The sequence below is a fragment of the Myotis yumanensis genome, unplaced genomic scaffold, assembly GCF_028538775.1.
Source record: "Myotis yumanensis isolate MYYU_CA2020_CCGP unplaced genomic scaffold, mMyoYum1.0.hap1 SCAF_16, whole genome shotgun sequence".
Taxonomy (NCBI): domain Eukaryota; kingdom Metazoa; phylum Chordata; class Mammalia; order Chiroptera; family Vespertilionidae; genus Myotis; species Myotis yumanensis.
Genome location: NW_027223767.1, coordinates 2,689,986 through 2,710,224, shown reverse-complemented (window position 1 = coordinate 2,710,224; position 20,239 = coordinate 2,689,986). Strand labels below are relative to the sequence as shown.

The following is a 20,239-nucleotide window of genomic DNA, read 5'->3' as shown; positions in this document are numbered from 1 at the left end:
ATGCTCACAAACGACTTCTTCAGGAAAATGTAGACCGTGGTTGTATTAGTAGGCCTGCCCACAGGCCTTTTCCTACTCTCCCCCTCCCCTTTTTATGTTCTTAACCACAGTTTCTTTGTTGTGGGTGATCCACTCCATCACCCCTCCCCTTCGCAACCGTAGGGTTATCATATGACCCACATGTAGTCAGAGAACCAAGTCTTCCCAGCACAGCGATTGGTTCAGGAATATGCAGGCGGCTGGAGCAGGACTTCAGCCTCCCTGGGGCTTTGTTAGAACTATTGCGGAAGAGACATGCTCTCCCCGGGGCTCTCTACCTCTGTGGGCGATATAATTACGGAGCCAGCGGCAGCTCCTTCGTTGGCACGCGGAAGGCAAGAGCTGCTGAGAATAAAGCGAGTGCGGAGGAAGGAGCAAGGGGCAGTCTGGACCAGCCCAGGTGGCCGCGTAAGGCTCGAAGCTAAAAGCACACCTGTGAGGCACCTTCACAGTCCCATAAGCCAATGCATTTCCAAATGTCAGGGAACCAAAACCTGAATTGAATTTTTGCCACTTGCTACCAAAAGAGACTTTTATCACAGAGCCACTGTCACATTTCCCTGACTCTGTGGCCAGGCCCTCAGGGGGGCTCCCCCGTGGGGTAGAAGGTCTGAAAGCCTGTGGAAGCAGTGGTGTATTCCTTGCAGGGAGAAAACGTCATGGAAAGTCATTCAACTTCCTAGGAGACCACATTAGGGCCAGAAGGAAGAGAGACGCCCGGCTTGTGTTATAACTGGAGCCCCCGTGGCTGAGAGAATTAAGTGTCTGCTTCGCCCTGGCCTTTAAGAAAGCTCTCCCTGATCACACTGAGGAAATCAAACATCTAGGCCTTGCAAAAACCTTTTGGGGGACATAAACGTTACTTTTTACTGGACATGAGATAAATACAAAGCAGTCATAAGCTATAACTGTGCAGTGAGTGGTCACAGTTAGCCACCGATGTGCCTACCCCCCGGAACATCGCCAGCGTCCTGACGCTCCTCCCAATCGCTACCACAGAATTTCTGGGTGAAACCAAAAAAATGCTTCGCATGTTTAACTATCAGTCATCAAATAATTTCCCAACAATTCATATTCCTCACCAGCAATATGACAGTCTAGTAGCTTCACCACTTCTCTAAGGCTTGATAATGTCAATTTTTAAAACATAACCATTCTGGTGGATGTGTAATGCTGTCTCATTGTGATTTTAACTTGCATTTCCCTGGTGACTAATGATAAGGTCACATTTTCATATGTTTATGGCTGTTTACATATATGTCCATGGCAGGGAATAGCAGAGTTGATGACAAGTGTTAGGACGGCAAACCTGCATCGAATCCTCCGACTGCCCTGGAGACCTGTCCGAGCTCCTCCCACACTCTTCACCAGCAAGGACATGCCCACGCAGCTGTTGTGTCCACCGTTCAGTGACAGAAGAGAACAAACGTAGGACCCCTGCATAGGTTCCACACACACGCACACAGATACCTCTAAGGAAGAGGAGCTAAAAATCTTCTACAAAGGAAGAACAATCCAGATGTGTAATTCTCACAATCTCTTGAGAGACTGAAACATAATCTTTGAAAACTAGAGAAAAAGCCCCCAAAATGCTGTAAGAGATTAAAGAAGATAAAACTATAGGAGATGACAAGTAATTAAAACTCAGGAAAGAAATGGAAGAGAAACACTTCAACAGCGATGAAAGCCAATCAGAAACAACAAAAGGTAACAAGAGAGAGAATAAGAGAAATTTGACAAAATTACATGAAATGAAATGGAGGCAGGTGTTGCAGGTCCCACCTCTCTGAGGTATCTGGGGCAGTCAGATTCATGGAGACCGAAACAGCACGGTGGTCACGCGGCCGGAGGGCAGTGGGGTGATGGGAGTGCTGTTTCATGTTTCCGTGTGGAGCGCGGAGGGAGTTCGAGGGATGGATGGATGGTGGTGATGGGACCAAATTACCCCTCAGAATTCAGGTTGGTGTGCCGATGCACTGGTAGGCCAAAACATTGAGGTGTGGTGCTTGAAGACAGTGAAAGGTTTATTTGATTTGGCCAAGTCGAGAGGACTGGAGAGCGAGGTCTCTCAAATTTGTTTCTCAAAAAGCAGAAGCAGGGAGTTTTTAGGCAGCGAGGGAGTAGGCAGGGAGGGAGTTCCAGGAACGGAGAGAGAAGTCCGTTTCTTTAGTCATGGACTCCCGGGCGGCAGCAGCTGGTTGCAGCTGCCCTGAAGATCTCTCTCCTTCTGCAAAACAAACCCATAAAGTTTCCTTGAGACTCTGAGGTTACCTCCTCCTGCTTGACCATGAGACACCACGACACAACTTCTGACTACATCTGTGAGGACAAAATGAGTTGAGCCAGAAAAGAGGTTAACATGTGAACAACGGCCTAATTTATAATTAAATTATTTAATTCTAGCTGCCAAAATACTAGGAGCATTAAAATCACACGGGGCTCGGCTAGAGTGGATGTACTTAATGCCACTGAATTGTACACTTTAAAAAGGTAAATTTATGCTATGTACATTTTACATCAATTTTAAAAATGAAACTGGAGAGAAGATGGGTAGTTGGGTTTCTTTCACACCTTAGCTATCTACACTAATAAAAGAGAAACATGCAAATTGGTGTCACTCTGCTATGCCCACAAGCCAATCAGAGTGACTATGCAAATTAACCCAACAAAGATGGAGGTTAATTTGCATACACAGGCGAGGAGCGAAGACTAAAGGCTCCAGCTGGAGTGAAGAGTGAAACTGAAGACTGAAGACTGAAGAGGCTTGGCTTCTCCGCTGCGGTCGGACCAAAGGCCTGGGTCCCGGGTGCCAGAGGAAAACCGGTGCCGGCAGCCAGGGGATGGAAGGCCTATTACGCAAATCTTTGTGCAATGGGCTTCTAGTTGTAAATACTGCTGCAGTGAACATGGAGGTGCATATATTATTTCAAATTAGTACTTTGGGTACCTTCAGATATATACCCAGAAGTGTATTTGCTGGGTTACAAGGCAGTTCTTTTTAATTTTTTGAGGACTGACCATACTGTCTTTCTTAGTGGCTGCATCAACCTGCATTCCTGCCAACAGGGCCTGAGGGTTCCCTTTTCTCATTATCCTTGTCAATACTTACTGTTTGTAGTTTTATTGATGGTAGCTATCCTGACAGATGTGAGGAGGTATCTCATTGTGGTTTTAATTTCCATTTCTCTGATGATTAGTGATGTTGAACATCCTTTCACATGTCTATTGGCTGTCTGTACGTCCTCTTTGGAGAAGTGTCTATTCAGGTTCTCTGCCCATTTTTAAGTGGATTTTTTTTTTTTTTTGGTGTTGAGTTGCATGAGTTCTTTATAAGTTTTGGATATTAACCCGTTAACAAATGTGTATCATTGACAAATATGTTCTCCCATTCAGTGGACTGTCTTTTTGTTGATAATGTTTTTTTCTGTGCAAAATCTTTTTATTATGATGTAGTCTCATTTGTTTATTTTTTATTTTGTTTCCCTGGTGTGAGAAAATATGTCAGAAAAAATATTACTAAAAAAAATGTACAAGATTTTACTGCCTGTTTTTTCTTCTGTAGTTTTATGGTTTTGAATCTTAAATTTAAGTTTTTATTTTGAGTTTATTCTTGCATATGGTGTAAGAAGGAGGTCCAGTTTCATTGTTTTGCATGTATCTGTCCAGTTTTCCCAGCACCTTTTACTGAATAGACTGTCTTTCCCCCATTGTTAAATATTAATTGACCATATAGGCATGGGTTTATTTCTGGGCTCTTTATTCTGTTCTGTTGATCTATAGGTGTGTTTCTATGCCAGAATATATTTTATATCAGATAGTGTGATTCCTCCAACTTTATTTTTTCTCAAGATTGCTGTGGTTATTTGGAGTCTTTTGTGGTTCCATATACATTTTTTGATTATTTTTTCTAGTTCTGTGAAATATGTCATTGATATTTTGATAGGAATTGAGTTAAATATGTAGATTGCTTTGGATAGCATAAACATTTTTAACAATGTTAATTCTTTCTGTCCATGAGCATGGCATATACTTCCATTTATTTGTATTTTCTTCAATTTATTTCTTTCACCTCTGACACTTCTATTATAGAGAAAGGGAAAATAGCAATATTAAAATATTTCCTCTAATTAATCCCCTTTTAATGTGCATGAATTTTGTGCACTGGGCCACCAGTGTTGAATAAGAGTGGTGAAAATAAACATCCCTTTCTTGTTCCTGATATTAAAGGAAATGATTTATTTTTCCCCTATTAAGTATGATTTTAGCCATGGATTTTTTACAGATGGCCTTAATTATGTTGAAATATTTCCCTCTATTTCCACTTTGCTGAGAGTTTTCATCATAAATGGGTGTTTGTTTTTGTCAAATGCTTTCCTTGCATTTATAGATATGATCATATGATTTTTATCCTTGTTTTTTTATGTGGTGCATTACATGAATTGATTTTTGAATATCGTACCAACCTTGAATCCCACTTGACAATGATGTATGCCTTTTTAATGTATTGCTGGATTCAGTTTGCTACTATTTTTGTATTTTTGTGTTTATGTGCATCAGGAATATTGGCCTATAATTTTCCTTCTTTGTAGTGTCTTTATCTGATTTTAAAATTAGGATAATGCTGACCTCATAAAATGAGCTTAGGAGTCTTCCCTTTCCTTGAATTTAAAAAAAATTAGTTTGAGAATAGGTGTTAGTTCTTTTTTGAATATTTGATAAAATTCACCTGTGAAACCATCAAGTCCAGGACATTTGTTTTTTGAAAGGCGTTTTTTGTTGCTGTTTTTTTTAAAATTACTACTTCAATTTCATTAGTTGTAATCAGCTGTTAAGATTTTCTGTTTCTTCTTGATTTGGTTTTGGAGATTGTATGTTTCTAGGAATTTAGCCATTTCTTCTGTGTTGTCCAAGTTGTTGGCAAATAGTGGTTCATAATATTTTCTTGTAGTCCTTTGTATTTCTTTGATTTAATCGTCACTTCTCCTATTTCACTTATGATTTCATTTATATGGGTCTTCTCTTTTTTTCTTGATGAGTCTGGTTAAAGGTTTGCTAATCTTGACTATCTTTTCAAAGAACCAGTTCTTGGTTTCATTGATCTTTTGTACTTTTTAAAATTCTCTATGTCATTCATTTCCACTTTGATCTTTATTATTTCCTTCCGGCTTTGTAAATTGTTCTTTTTCTAGTTCCCTTAAGTGTAAGATTGTTTATTTGAGATTTTTCTTATTTCTTGAGCTAGGTCTGTAATGCTATGAATTTTCCTCTTAGGACTGCTATTGCTGTGTTCCATAGATTTTAGGTTGTGTTGTTTTCATTTTCATTTGTTTCAAGGTATTTTTTTATTTCTTCTTTAATCTCATCATTAACCCATTCATTGTTTAGTAACATGTTATTTAGCCTCCATGTGTTTTTGTGTTTTTCAGTTTTCTTCTTGTGATTGATTTCTGGTTTCATGCCATGTGATCAGAAAAGATGTTTGGTATGATCTCAATCTTCTTAAAATTATTGATATGTGTTTTGTGTCCTAACATGTGGTCTATACTAAAAAATGTCCAATGTGCACTTGAAAAAAATGTATTTTCTGCTGCTTTAGAGTGAAATGCTCTGAAGATATCAACTAAATCCATATGACCTAGTGTATAATTTAAAACTGCTGTGTTGTAGTTGATTTTCTTTCTGAAAGATCTATCCATTGATGTCAATGGGGTGTTAAATTTTTCTACTGTGATTGTATTACTATTGATCTCTCCCTTTATGTCCATCAATATATCTTTTTTTGTCTCTTAATATAGTTTTTGTTTTAAAGTTTATTTTGCCTGATATAAGTATTGTCACCTAGCTTTTTAAAAAAATTCCCATCTGCATAAAATATCTTTTTCTATCCCTTTACTTTTAGTTTGTGTGTGTCTTTTGTGTTGAGGGGGGGTCTCTAGTAGACAGCATATAGATGGGTCGTGCTTTCTTATCCATTCAGCTAACCTATATCTTTTGATTGGAACACTTACGTCGTTTTTATTTAAAATGATTAAAACTATGTTCCTCTGTTTTTTTTTTCTTTCTTCTTCTTAAAGAAGATCCTTTAAATTTTCTTATAATACTGATTTGAAGGTAATAAACTGCTTTAGCTTGTTCTTGTCTGGGAAGCTCTTAATTTATCTTTTAATTTTAAGTGATAGTTTGAGTAAAGCAGTCTTGGTTGTAGGCCTTTGTTTTTTATCACTTTAAATATTTTATGCCAATTTCTTTTGGCCTGAAATATCTTTTGAGAAATCAACTGACAGTCTTATGAGAGCTCCCTTGTAGGTAACTAACTGTCTTTCTCTTGTTGTCTTTACCCTTTGCCATTTAATTTTGATGTGTCTTGGTGTGGGCCTCTTTGGCTTCATCATGTTGGGTACTCTGTGCTTCCGGGCTTGTGTACTTTTTCTTCACCAAGCTAGGGAAGTTTCATTCATTATTTCTTCAAATGGATTCTCAACCCCTTGCTCTTTTCCTACTGGAATCTCTATGATTCAGATGCTGTTATACTAAATGTGGTCCCAAATGTCCCTTAAAGTATTATTTTTAATATATTTTTATTATTATGTCTCTCAGTCGTGGTAGTGTGGCCTTACCAGTATGTAGTAGCTGTCCTGTGGGACCACGTGGTGCAGCCTCCTTGATTCCTTAGCCGGGTGCTCCAGAAATGTCCCTTGTGTGTATTATGTGAACCCCCCTGTTGTAGTTGAGTCTTGATTGCTGTTGGCCCATGTATTCATGGGGTTGCCCTCGGGCTAGCCAATTGTGAGGATCAGCCCTGACCACAGTGTTTGAGCTGGTGTGGGTGCTGACCACACCAAGTGGAATTTTCTCAGGAGGCTCTGGTGCCTGCTAAGACCTTCCTCTGAATGTGCTGCTTATGGGGCCAATTGGATCCTGCTCTATTGTGGTCAAAAGCTGGCCCCTGGGTATGTTGTTTCTGGGAGCTCTTGGAAGGACTGGTTCAGGTCAGTGCCAGACACTGCCTGTTACTGGCCCTGGGCAACCTGCGTGGAGCCAGAAAGCGGTTCAGAGACTGTGACTACCTGGACTATGCCAGGGAGTGTGGGAACTGCCACGCTGTGCACTAATGCTGGCTTCCACCAGCACAGAGTGCACAGGTAGATCATCAAAAGGCCCAAGGAACCTCAAGAGCTGCCTCCAATGGCCTGCTGCCTGTTGGGCTCAGTCACTCTAAGAGCCTCTGGCAGTACACAGCTGCGTGAGGTAGGGCCAGTAGCACCAGGTAGGCAGGGGCAAGGGATGTTAGCCAGATTGATAGATGTTCAAACTCGGTGCCAGTGCTGGGTCTGAGGCCACTCAGCAAAAGTCCCAGGGTGCCCTGAAGCTAGTTCCCCCCATTAGTTTCCCCCAGACCTTTGTGGTCATGTGAGGTCTCAGGGAATCATCAGAATGAGGCCAGCAAATACAGGATTTGGCTATATGCAAGGAGGTTTGGTGTGCACTGGCAAAATGGTCCCTGTCATAGAGCCACACAATCAGTCTGTCCCTAATTCTGCCTGGACATCCTGGAATGCCTGAGCTCAGCAACCTGAGGCCACTGGGCGTTGGGAGGGTGGGGCTCGTGGTTCTACTGTGAGGGGGAGTGGTTGGCCTGGCTTGTGAGATGGTGGGGCAATAACTTCTGCCCCAGAGCCACACAACTCTGTCACTGACAAGGTTCAAGTCCACCCGGACTGCTACACCCTAGGCCCAGGCTGTAGACTTATCTGCGGGGCAGGTGACAGGGGGTCTGGCGGATGGGGCTATTGCATCCCCCAGGCTAATGCTCTGTGGAGGCGAGTGCTCAACCCAAGGAAGATGGCATCTATGGTGTGGGAGAGGGACTCAGCACAAGGACCATAGCAGCTCTCCCTTCCGCTCTCTTCCCAGAGCCACAAAACCCAATCTCTCCTCACATGACTCATCTTCTCCACCTTCCACCAGAGTGGAGGGGGAGTGACTATAAACGATACTTTGTGCATTGTCCCTTTAAGATGACACCAAGGTTTCTACAATTCCTGTCTCTCCCTGTCAGTCAAAATCCCCACTGATTTTTACAGCCAGATGTTATATGGGTACCTCCTCTCACCTCTAGTGTTCTGAGCTTGGGACCCTGGTATAGGGCTGAAACCTATGATATATTTACTACTAAAAAAGTAGTAAATTTACTACTAAAAAAGTAGTAAATATATCACTGCTCCCTGGGAACCCCTGCAGCTGCAACATCCCTTCTGATTCTCAGCCACCTCGGGTGTCCGCAGGGGCCTTCCCTCTTTGCATCTTTGCCCTTCCTACCAATCTCTATGTGGCTTCTTCTGTAGATCTTTGGTTATAAGATGCGTGTTTAGCTAGTCTTCAGTTGGTTATTCAGGTTGATCTATATTTTAGTTGTAATTCCAGTTTGGCCCTGAGAGGAGGTGAGTGTAATTTCCACCTACTCCACACCGTCTTGGATCCCTTCTAACTTTTGGCATTTTAATTATGATGTGTCTTGGTGTGAGATTATATGGTTTCATATCGCTTGGGACTCTCTTCACTTCCTAAACTTGTATGTCTATTTCCTTTGCCAGGTTAAGGAAATTTTCCGCCACTATTTCTTCAAATGGGTTTTCAGTTATTGGTCTCTCTCTTCTCCTTCTGGTGCCCTTGTGATGTAAATGTTGGTGCACTTGAAGTTTTCCCAGAGGCTCCTTAAATTTTCTTAATTTTTTCTATTCTTTTTTCTTTTTGCTGTTCTAATTGGGCATTTCCTGCTACCTTGTCTTCCGAATTGATGATTCAGTCCTCTATTTTATCTAATTTACTATTGATTCCCTCTAGTGTATTATTCATTTTAGTCATTGTCTTCTTCATTTCTGACTGATTCTCTTTTATGTTTCCTATCTCATTGTTAAATGTCTCACTGAGTTCATCTACTCTTTGCCCAAGTTCATTGAGCATCTTTATAAGCAGTGTTTTGAACTATGTATCTGGTAGATTGCTTGTCTCCATTTTGGTTAAGTTTTTTATGGAATGTTGTTCTATTCTTTCATTTGGGATGTTTCTTTGTCTCCTCATTTTGGCTGCCTCCCTGTGTTTGTTTCTATGTATTACAAGAGCTACTACATTCCCAGTTTTGGCAGAGTGGCCTTATGTAGTAGGTGTCCTGTGGGGACTGGGGCTGCAGTCTCCTTGGTCACCTGAGCCACATTATCCAGGCGTGTGTTTTGTGTGGATTGTGTGTGCCCTCCTATTGCAGTTGAGCCTTGATTGCTGTTGGAATATCAGTGAGAGGGATTGACCTTCAGGGTGATTGGTTGGAAGGATTCACTGTGAGTACAGCTGTTGTACAGGGGCTGAACCTATAAAGCAGGATTCACTTTAGTGGGCTCTGATGCCTGTTGAGTCTTGTGTGTGTCACTCATGAAGGTGGTTGGGTGGCACTCTGGTGTGTGAAGCTGTCTACCAGGTGTGTTGGTTCTTGGGCCTCTGGGGAGTTGCAGGCAAAGATCAGCTACTGCCTTTGCCCTGGCAGGGCCACGGAGTATGAGCTACAAAGTCATCTGCAGATTGGGACTGGATGCCACTAGTGCAGGGCCTGAGTCTCTTAGCAAGAGATACAGGGCATGCCAAAGCCAGATGATGCTTGTTTAGGACTTGTGAACCTTGGAGAGATTTAGGAACGTCCACAGCATAAGCCAAGACAAGCAGTTTGCATGAACAGACACTGGAAGCAAGTTGAGTAGGCCTGCAAGTTGGTGGGACAGGGTCTCAGGGAATCACCAGGGAGGGGCCACCCGTGTTAGGCAGGTTGATGGAGACTCTGATATGGCACCTGCCTGCAGTGGGAGAGCTCAGCAAAGGAGCAATGGCCCCTGCCAGCACTTCTGTCTGGGAGAAAGCTGCCCATGCAGCCCTCACCCTGACGCCAGACAATTCAGTTCCTCCTCTATGTCTCTGGTGCCTTTCGAGCTGCTGCCTCCAGGCTGGAGCTCAAAGCGAGTGAGTTCTGCCTGTAAGTCTGTGCACAGGCCCTTAAAGAGAAACGAGTGGGACTCCAGGAGCCCTCAGTCTTACTCAGCTGGTTTTCACAGCCAACAGTTATGGGGACTTCTGTTCCTGGCACTGGAACCTTGGGCTGGGGAGCCTGGTGTGGGGCTGGGATTCCTTGCTCCTCAGGAGGAACCCCCACAGCCAAGATATCCCTCCCAGTTTTTAACAGCCACACATGGGTGCAGGACTGGTCTATTTTATGTCTCTGCCCTTCCTACCAGTCTCGATGTGGCTTCTTCTGTACATCCTTAGTTACAGGGCTTCTGTTCAGCTGGACTCAAGGCAGTTCTCAATGATGGCCGTTCCATTGTTTAGTTGTGTTTTCCATGTGGTCATGCAGGAGTGCGTTGCATTTACCTGCTCTGCCATCTGGACTGGAAGCCCCCTTTCTGCCCTTCATTTTCCTGTGTTCCCTTTTTGAAAAAAATTCAGCCTCAACTCAGAACCCGTGGTTACAGTATTGCCCATTTCCAATGGTCAACAAGATGACATTAATACTGAAACTGCCTAGGATGAGCTTTCCTAGTGCGGTGAGACTACAGACAGCATCCGACCAAAAGACTGGCCATCATTGCATCCTTTGGGTTGATTTATGGCAAAAAGGGGGAAGTGTAGATGAAAAAGGGGTTTTATAAAAAGTAACTCACAAGGTTAATCTGATAATAAATTACTAACTGGGCATGTTATGGTGGGTAAGTCACATCCCAGGCATATAACCTTTTAGTGGGGAAATATATATATATATTTCCCCCTGTTATTCACAGAAGAATGTAATCATAACTAAAAACAAATTTTACTGTAATGTTTACTTTCTTTTTTAAAAAATAGCAGAAAGAAAATAAAATGTTAACATTGATTACATCTAGTATTGTAAATTATAGGTATTCCATATTCTTTTTTTAAAAATATATTTTATTGATTTTTTACAGAGAGGAAGGGAGAGAGATAGAGAGTTAGAAACATCCATGAGAGAGAAACATCGATCAGCCGCCTCCTGCACATCTCCCACTGGGGGATGTGCACACAACCCAGGTACATGCCCTTGACCGGAATCAAACCTGGGACCTTTCAGTCCGCAGGCCAATGCTCTATCCACTGAGCCAAACCGGTTTCAGCTCCATATTCTTTATACCTTTCTGAGACATTTAAATATTCAGTAATTTGTGACCTTAATGCTGTACCCACAGGGCCAAAACCACAAAACCCAATCAGATGCAACTTACATTTCTGTCCCAGCTAGACAGGAGGGCATTGGAAGACTACAGTATCCAGTCAGTGACAACGGTAAAGAACATGCTGAAAGAATGACATAAGGTGGACAGCAATGGTGGCATGCATGGCAGAAATTGTCCTTAAAGCCAGACAGGGAGCTAAACCAATGTACGGAGAGAGAAGGAAATGCAAAAGCCAAACAAGCCCACAAGTACAAGAAAAGATGCATCATTAGCCACTGGGGAAACGCAAGTCAAAACAAGTGCACCTCTTTCTGCCCGTGAGGGCACTAGAACTTTTTATCTTTTAAAATATATACATTTTATTGATATTTTACCGAGAGGAAGGGAGAAGGATAGAGAGTTAGAAACATCAATGAGAGAGAAACATTGATCAGCTGCCTCCTGCACACCTGCTACTGGGGATGTGCCTGCAACCACGGTACATGCCCTTGGCCGGAATCGAACCTGGGAACTTTCAGTCTGCCGGCCAACGCTCTATCCTCTGAGCCAAACCAGTTAGGGCATAGAACTTTTTATTTATTTATGTGTGCGTGTGTGCATGTGTATGTGTGTTTTGTTTTCTCTTTTTTTTATTTATTTTATTTTTATTTTTTTATTTTATTTTATTTTATTTATTTATTTATTTATTTTTATTAGTGTTTTCTCTTTTTTTTAAATAACTTTTTAAAAGAGGAAAATAAATGTTGGCAAGAATGTGGTAGGGACATAAAACGGTGTAGCCAGTTTCAAAAACAGTCTGGAAGCTCTTCAAATGGGTAATCACAGGATTACTGTACACCCAGCAATCCCACCCCTGGGTGCTTACCCCAAAAAATTAAAAGCTATATCCACACAAAAAGTTGTAGATGCGTGTTTGTAACAGCATTATTCATAATAGCCAAAAATATAAGCAACCCAAATGTCCATTAACTGTTGAATAGGTAAGTAATATATCCATTATTCAGCTATAAAAAGAAATTAAGAATGATACATGCTACAACATGAATGAGCCTTAAAAACATTATGATAAGTGAAATAAACTAATCACAAAGGACCATATTTTGTACTAGAGGCCCGATGCATGAAATTCATGCAAGGGGCTCGGCCTTCACAGCCCCAGCTCCTCGGCCCTCGCAGCTGCAATGACTGCCTCGGCCCTTGCAGCCCCAGCTTCATCTGGAAGGTTGTCCATATGGTCATTCCACTGTTTGGTCGCTCAGTCAATTTGCATGTTATGCTTTTATTATTATAGATGGTTTCATTTATGTGACATGTCCAGAATAGGCAAATGCACAGAGACTGGAGTAGGTTAGTGGCGACCAGAAAGACATAACTCTACACATCCAAGAAGCTCAACTCACTCAATGACATCCACAGCAGAATGTATTACAATCAAATAGTCAAAAGACAAAGGAAGTTTTAATCAGCAAGAAAGAAGTAACTCATCATATAAAAGGGATCATCAGTAAGATTAACAGCCTCGTCAGAAACCATGAAGGCCGCAGGGCAGTGGAATGACAAATTTGATTACTAAAAAACAAAACAACAAAAAAAACCCATCAACCAAAACTTTTGTATCTGACAAAAGTAATCTTTAAAAATGGAGAGCCCTGGTTGGTGTGGCTCAGTTGGTTGAGCTTCTTCACATGAACCAAAGGTTACCAGTTCGATCCCAGTCAGGGCACATGCCCAGATTGCGGATTCAATCCCTGGTCCAAGTGCATATGGGAGGCAACAGATCGATGTTTCTCTCACATCAACGTTTCTCTCTCTCTCTCCTTTCCTCTCTCTCTACAATCAATAAAAATATTGTTTTTAAAAATGAAGGCGAAATTTAGAGCACGCTCAGATAAACAAACGTTAAGGGATATTTTTGGCAATAGACTTGCCCTAAAAGAATTTCTTTAAAGGGATTCCTTCAGGTTGAAAGGAAAGGATGCTAGTGAGTAACTCAAAGTTATATGCACAAATAAAGACCCCCAGGAAAGGGAACTATTGGACAAAGATAAAAGCCAGCTATAAAAAGAAATGAATCCATATTTCATGCCCTGCATAATTTAAAGGACAAATGCAGGAAAAGAATTATAAATATTTATTACTGGGCACACATGTGTAAAGATGTACCGTGACACCAACAATGTAAGAGGTGGGTGGCAGATCTATATCAGAGTAGGATATTGTATGCTAATGAGGTTAAGATGGTATCAATACAAACGACATTGTTATAAATTTAAGATGTTAGATATAATCCCCATGGTAATCATGAAGGAAATATCTAGAATATCCTATATTATAAAGATGTAATATGCAAATGGTCGTTATGTAACAACCAGATCACGGATCATCAGGAGGGTGGGGCAGAGAGCTACAGGAGCGGGCAGGGCAGCAAGCTATGAGGGGAAAGCAGGGGGAGGGGGGCAGGGGGAGCTACAGGAGGAGGGTCTTGGATTGCGAGAGGGCACAAGCCAGGCTGAGGGACCCCACCGGTGCACAAATCTGTGCACCAGGCCTCTAGTTATTTCATAATGATATATGATCTTTTGGTCAAATATGTTTGGCAACCTTCCTAGGGTTTGAATTTTAAGAGACTTTTTCTTAGCCTAGAAATGGCTTTGGGTATTTCTGGTGGGCCCCTGGAATGTCTCAAGGATTTGTTCTTTCTTCTTCTGAAGGGGAAATTTAAAACTAATCAGGCATGTTTGATATGCTTAAAATACATGGGAAGCTTGTCAAATAAAGAAATAATAGCTATGTTTTATTTGTATATACATATTATTAAAATGAATAGCCTAGAAATTATATAAAAATCTCCAAGGGTCTACAAATTCTGATATACTTTCATTCATAACTCTGATTGTTATTCTGGAATGTTGTGTCTTACAAAAAGGACAGAGTTCCGTGTCAATTGCATTATAATCAGATCTATAATCATGTCATTTTAAGGTTGTTTTTTGTCATTTAGAGACAGTATTATTTTGTTATAATACATTTACAAAAATGTTACATCTTCTAAAAAATCCATGGAAAGGACTCAGCTTATTTTAAATTACATGTCTCTAACTATACATTTTCAGATCATATCCTTAAACTGGACAAGGATAACTAAAACTCTATGGAATGTCTGAACTTATGAAAATACTTGCAAAAATCCAGAGCAACAAGAACTGGTTTGGGGACTGAATGAACTGAAAATAATTGTAGTTTTGGTAACTTTTTGTTGAAAATATTGCTGGTTTTTTATCTTTCTGTTTTCCAGGCTTAAGAAAACTTGCTTCTTTTCTTAAAGCAATTTGGTAAATTATACTTTCATAAACAATATTGAGGCACTTATATTTTTCTTTCTACCTGATCCCTCCCTAATTTGAAAACTTTTAATAAGTGAGTATTATTAATCTCATGGCTATATATTTGTTCACATAAATCCAATAAGAATCTAATTACTTTTTAATAGGACATAAACCAGTTTCCAATTATGGTTTTATTAACCAAGACTTTGACTGAAATGTCATGTCTGCGAGAGAACGCCAGGAATCTGGATGTCACCAGAAAGCTTTGAGAAATGGGGGCTGTTTTTAAAGCTGGTAGAAGCCCTTGGGATAAACGTCCTGGTACCTTGCTTATTCATATGGCTCATGGCAGTCTTTCTTGGTAAGGAGCAAGGGTTGCTTTCCTGGGAGAAGGCAAAGAAAGAACCTCAAGACATTTGGGGGCCTCAAGAAGTTGAGGAACACACCCTAACCTATAAGTAGCCCAAGCAAACCAGAGGGCAACACTGTGGCTTGGCTTCTGTGCCCTGAGGGGTTGACTAAAGGTCAATCTATTCTTGTTGTATTTATGCAAATAATTGATCAGGGTTAGCTAGCTAGTTTAATTAGGCAGACAGGAGGGGGGTCCAGGAAGGACAGAGGTCTCTTTGGCCTGAGCAATTAAAGCAGCCCTGACCTGAGCAGCTGGGAGAGCCATAGCGATAATAAAACACCTTCGGCCAGGACAACGGAGAAAGAACCCTAAGGGAGAGCAAAAGCAACTCCACCCTGAACAGATTAGATGGCTATGTGAAGGGCACCACGTGGGCTTTGAGCTTTGAAACTAGTGCTATGGAGCAGAATGACCAGTGAGGAAAGCATGGGGGCCCCAAAGTAAGCGAAGAAACCAATTAGAAAAGGCCATGTTCAGACAAAGAGCTACAGCCTTTATAAACCCGGAGACAAAGAGAGATTCAGATTATTTAGATATTTCCCCATTAGAGAGAGAGAGAGAGGGAGGGAAAGCAGGCCTTTTCCAGTTGGGGGCCCCTCCCCAGGAGGTCCCGTTTGGGGACATCCCTGCTCAGATGGAGTTTGTATATGCTTCCAATAAACGTCTATATTTTTATTAAAGAAATCTATTAGTCCACGAATTTATTCTTTAACTTTGTTGGACAAGAACCCACGAGAAGAATCTGCCCCCCAAGCCCCAGGTTTCATAATCAGGCCAAATTAAAACTAGATTTAATGAAGTCTCTAATAAAAATGACAGCCATTTTAGGGAGAAAAATTGTGTTTTAATGGAAATCACAATACAGTTGATTGTCTTCAAAGTTTAAAGTTTTGTTTTTAACTGTGAACTGAACTGGTTCCTGAATCTTCCAGATGTCTTCAACCCTCCAAGTTAATGTTTCATTTTTTTCTCCCATCCTTTGACTTGGAGTAATTGAGAGCTACTGATACAATGTCAACCATAAAGAATCTATGAGCACCTGATGACATCACCAGAGATATTTAAACTGCAGATAAAGAGGATCTATCAGATTGTCACTGCTTGCTTTCATTCCAGCAAAAGGAACTTTAACCCTTCTTGACTGACAGTCTTACAAACTCAGAAACTGGTTTATAATTTGCTCTGATCATTAACCTTTGTGTTTTTCTTCTGTTTTCATAGGCAGACCCCTTATTAAATACCTGGGTACTATTTACACAATGTAGGTCTCACTTTGAAAGCCCATCTGCATCACCACCTCCTGAAGTGAGACTCAACGATTTAACAAAACTGACTAATTTTCAGGCTAAATAATTAAATCAATGAAATATGGAGCAATTAATAAAGATGATGATGCTTTGGGGACTCCAGCCTGTCCCTCCTTTGGGAGAGTTAGCTAACAGCCTCTGTTCCAGTCTGAACATTCCCTATGTCCCTCAGGTAGGCAGGGAGAGACATCCACACCCTGTAGAGGCAGGGCCACAGCCCTTGTCAGCAGGAAGCAGTTACTAAAGACAGACCGTTCGCCCTCCTCACCCCTAAGTGATTTCAGGGACGGAAGTCTGTCTCTGAGGAGGGAGGGAGACAGGCAGGCCAGGACTAATGCACTTCAGCAGCACTTTCCATATGAAACCAGTCCCCTAGGACTGCGATTTGATACTAACGGGGAAAGGATAGGGGTAGGGTATGCAATAAGAACAGGATCATAGTTGATTAATGGCTATTCACTGCACTAACTATGAGATTTTTCTTACAGATTCTGGGAAACTGTGGAGGACGTGTTGTAAGAAGACAAACAGAGTCATAAAGATAAATTGACCTTGAAGTCCAGGTGGCTCCATCACTCAGAGAGAAGGTACATTTTGAGAGCAAATCAAGGACAAGGCACGCTGAAGGGGGGACGTCTGGGGGCCGACCTTCGCGAGTACAATGTTAGAAAACAGACCTGGATACTCACACAGATGTAGGTTTTTCCCCCACCCTCAGCCCAGTGGTTCTCAACCTTCCTAATGCCTCGAGTCTAGGCCTATATAATGGCTGGCTTGAGATGAGATGAGATGAGATGAGATGAGATGAGATGAGATGAGTTGAGATGAGATAAGAGAGCGGTTTTTCAGGGTATTATACCTGCCGGATCGCCAGCATCTGAATAAAATCACCTCAAAGATTCAACCTTGTCTCTACTAGTTGACTCTGATGTGTCAGGCAGCCGACCGTGGTTCCAGTTTCAAATCTGAGCTCTCAAAGGAAGCAGAAATGTCCCTTAGCCCAAATTAGCTCGCCCAATAACAGCCTATACATAAAATGTGATTTCACATACCAAGCTCACGCAACTGTAAAGCTGAAAGAGAAATTTCTGTGGCCCCACCATAATCTTAGGGCATACGCCCAGCTCACGTGGGGACAGGGGGATTTTTAAAAAATTGACTTGAGAGAGAGAGACATCAATTTGTTGTTCCACGTATTTATGCATTCACTGGTTGACTCTTGTATGTGCCCTGACCCAGAATAGAACCTGCAACCTTGGCCGTCTCAGAACGATGCTCTAACCCAGTGATGGCGAACCTATGACACGCCTGTCAGAGGTGACACGCGAACTCATTTTTTTGGTTGATTTTTCTTTGTTAAATGGCATTTAAATATATAAAATAAATATCAAAAATATAAGTCTTTGTTTTTCTATGGTTGCAAATATCAAAACATTTCTATATGTGACATGGCACCAGAGTTAAGTTAGGGTTTTTCAAAATGCTGACACGCCGAGCTCAAAAGGTTCGCCATCACTGCTGAGTCTAACCAACTGAGCTACCCAGCCAGGGCTCTGAGCCTGGGAAAAATCAACTGCCATCACCAGCAGGAGGGGTTTTCTCATCTTCTTTAAAAGCCTGGATGAGAGAGAGGCAACTTCCCACTGAATTACCAACCCAAAGCAGCAGGCACCAGGGACCTCTTGTAATTCCATCGCCTCTAGTTCAGAGACACTGCAGCGAGGGTGGAACGGCCTGGACGCATGTGTAAGAGCAGGCAACCTGATGACCCAAAAGCTCTTTGGTTTAACTTCACAACAGGGAAAAGTGAAGCGCTCGCCTCTTCCCAGTGCACTTTACCCCATTGCTACAAATTCCTGCCAGCAGCCGGCCCCCGGGAAGCAGAGCCCGGCTCCCGGGAAGCAGAGCCCGGCCCCTGGGAAGCAGAGCCTGGCCCCCGGGGAAGCAGAGCCTGGCCCCTGGGAAGCAGAGCCTGGCCCCCGGGAAGCAGAGCCCGGCCCCTGGGATGTCTCAGAGTTCCCATTACAGCGTGGTAGGTAGTTGGCAAGATTGCCTTTCGGATCTGAAGCTGCGGCACTGGCATCCCTGGTCAGGCTCCAACCTTGTAGAGCAGGGGTTTTCCACCCTTTGTATCTCGTGGCACATAAACTAACTAATACAGTTCTGCAGCGCACCAAGAAAATATATATATTGCAGATCTGACCCCCAAAAAAGTATCCTTGTGATTCATTCACACCCAAGGGCTACTGTGCTGGCTGTTGTCATTTTTTTACCTGACAATTGAAGGGGAAAGAGGTCAGTGCCCTGACTAGTCAGGTGCTGCATGTTTTTAAACTTCTTTCAGCAGCTGGTTGGAAATCACTGCTGTAAAGGAAGGCAGGTCGGACATAATACAACTCAAATTCTGGGGCTTTACCATGTTGTCAGCCCAAATAAAAAGGTAAACATTTAGAAACCTGCCGATACAGCCATCATCAGGGCATCCAGCTCGACCCCCCCCCCCCGCCCCCCGCCCCCGCGTGGCATGGCGATGCCAGTGAGAGCGCCCACTGGGCAAGGACTGCGGAGGGAGAAGGAGGAAGCAGCAGGTAGAGCAGCCCCGCACCCTGATCTGTGGGAACCTCGAGCAAAGGGAGAAAATGAAGGTGGCACCTCCTGGATCGCGGGGTGACAGGGTGAAGGCGCCGCTGCATGGGGGCTGCCCCAACGTTATCATCCCTCCGTCACCATCTGAAAGGCCCTCCTCCCCCGTTGGCTCCTCCAGCCCGGTTCTCTCTGGGGCTGCCACCCTCTTCACTGGGAGGCCGCGGGAGCTCCTCGCCAGGCCTGGTCCGCCTTCTGAGTAACCGGGTCTCCTCTTTTCGTTTCGTAAGCGTCTCCAGTGCCCTCGGTGCCTGAGCTCTGACCCCAGATGAAAATTTACAGTATCGTTTCCCACTGAATAACAATCTAAGACACAAGGAAAAATATATTGTAACATATTTTAAATAATTCAGATAGCAGCAGCCCTTAAGCACTTAGCACATGGGTTTGTATCTAAAGAAACAGTGAGCACAACAGCAAAGCCACGAGGAATGCAGTCCGCACAGTGGTCCTTGGAGAGGCCGTGGGGGATGAACTTCCCTCTGATGTGACTTCTCAGTCACTGCCGTGGACTAGAACGTAGTTTTTACTTGGTTCATTTTCTTCCTTGGAAAATACATCTTTGAACTCTCAGTTCTTGAAGCCATGGGCACGGCTGACTTGCCTCACCTGCAGACAAATCCCCACGGGGCCTATGAATGGTTTGCTTGTGAGCCCAAAAGTCTTACTGGCCCGACTGTCTCTCCGCCCTAAGCTCGGACACACACCCGCACCAGGACGCCCGCCAGCAGCACGGCCAGGAGCCCCAGCAGCAGGAGCCCCCGCCGCAGCGCCAGCTGCCTCCCGGTCAGCCTGGCCGGCGGCCTGGGCCTGGGCCTCCGAGGGGCCGCTTCCTGGTGCAGCTGCTGATCCAGCGGGGCTTCGTCTTTCTTCTCAGCATCTCTCATCCCGGTCTCTCCCTGGCTCCCAGGGCCCCCTGGGGAAAGGAACTCAGTTAGCCGCTTGGCAGGAACTCTCCATCCGCATCAAAGGGACAGCAGAGGTGCGTGTACCGTGTGTTACTAGCGGAGAAAGGTGGTTCCGGAAGCAGTTGCTCCACAGAGAAATGAAAGCAATTCCTTCGCAGAGGCCTCTCCATCGCCCACCGCACACCCTGGCCGGCGGCTGCTGCCGCGGGGGCCCACGGAGCCCTGCCCTCCCACCACCTAGAGGCAGGTGGTGGCTCTGGAAGCTAAAATTTGCAGGAGACCAAGGGACCACACCTATGCCATCGTCAGGAAGAGGAGAAGGCCGGCAGAGAGGAAAGCTAGGCAGTAATTCAGGGCCATTCACGTGCTGTAA

At 43.3% G+C, this 20,239-nt stretch overlaps 1 protein-coding gene across 1 annotated transcript in view; it reads right to left on the bottom strand.

Moving 5' to 3' along the window:
- Nucleotides 1–18,948: 18,948 nt before the first annotated feature.
- SLC47A1 (solute carrier family 47 member 1) overlaps nucleotides 18,949–20,239 on the bottom strand; it is a 44,094-nt gene continuing 42,803 nt past the window's right edge. Inside the window, exon 17 of the mRNA XM_070392928.1 lies at nucleotides 18,949–19,874. Within this exon, the coding sequence (XP_070249029.1) occupies nucleotides 19,648–19,874 (227 nt within the window). The 3' untranslated portion in view covers nucleotides 18,949–19,647. The remainder of the gene's footprint in view (nucleotides 19,875–20,239) is intronic.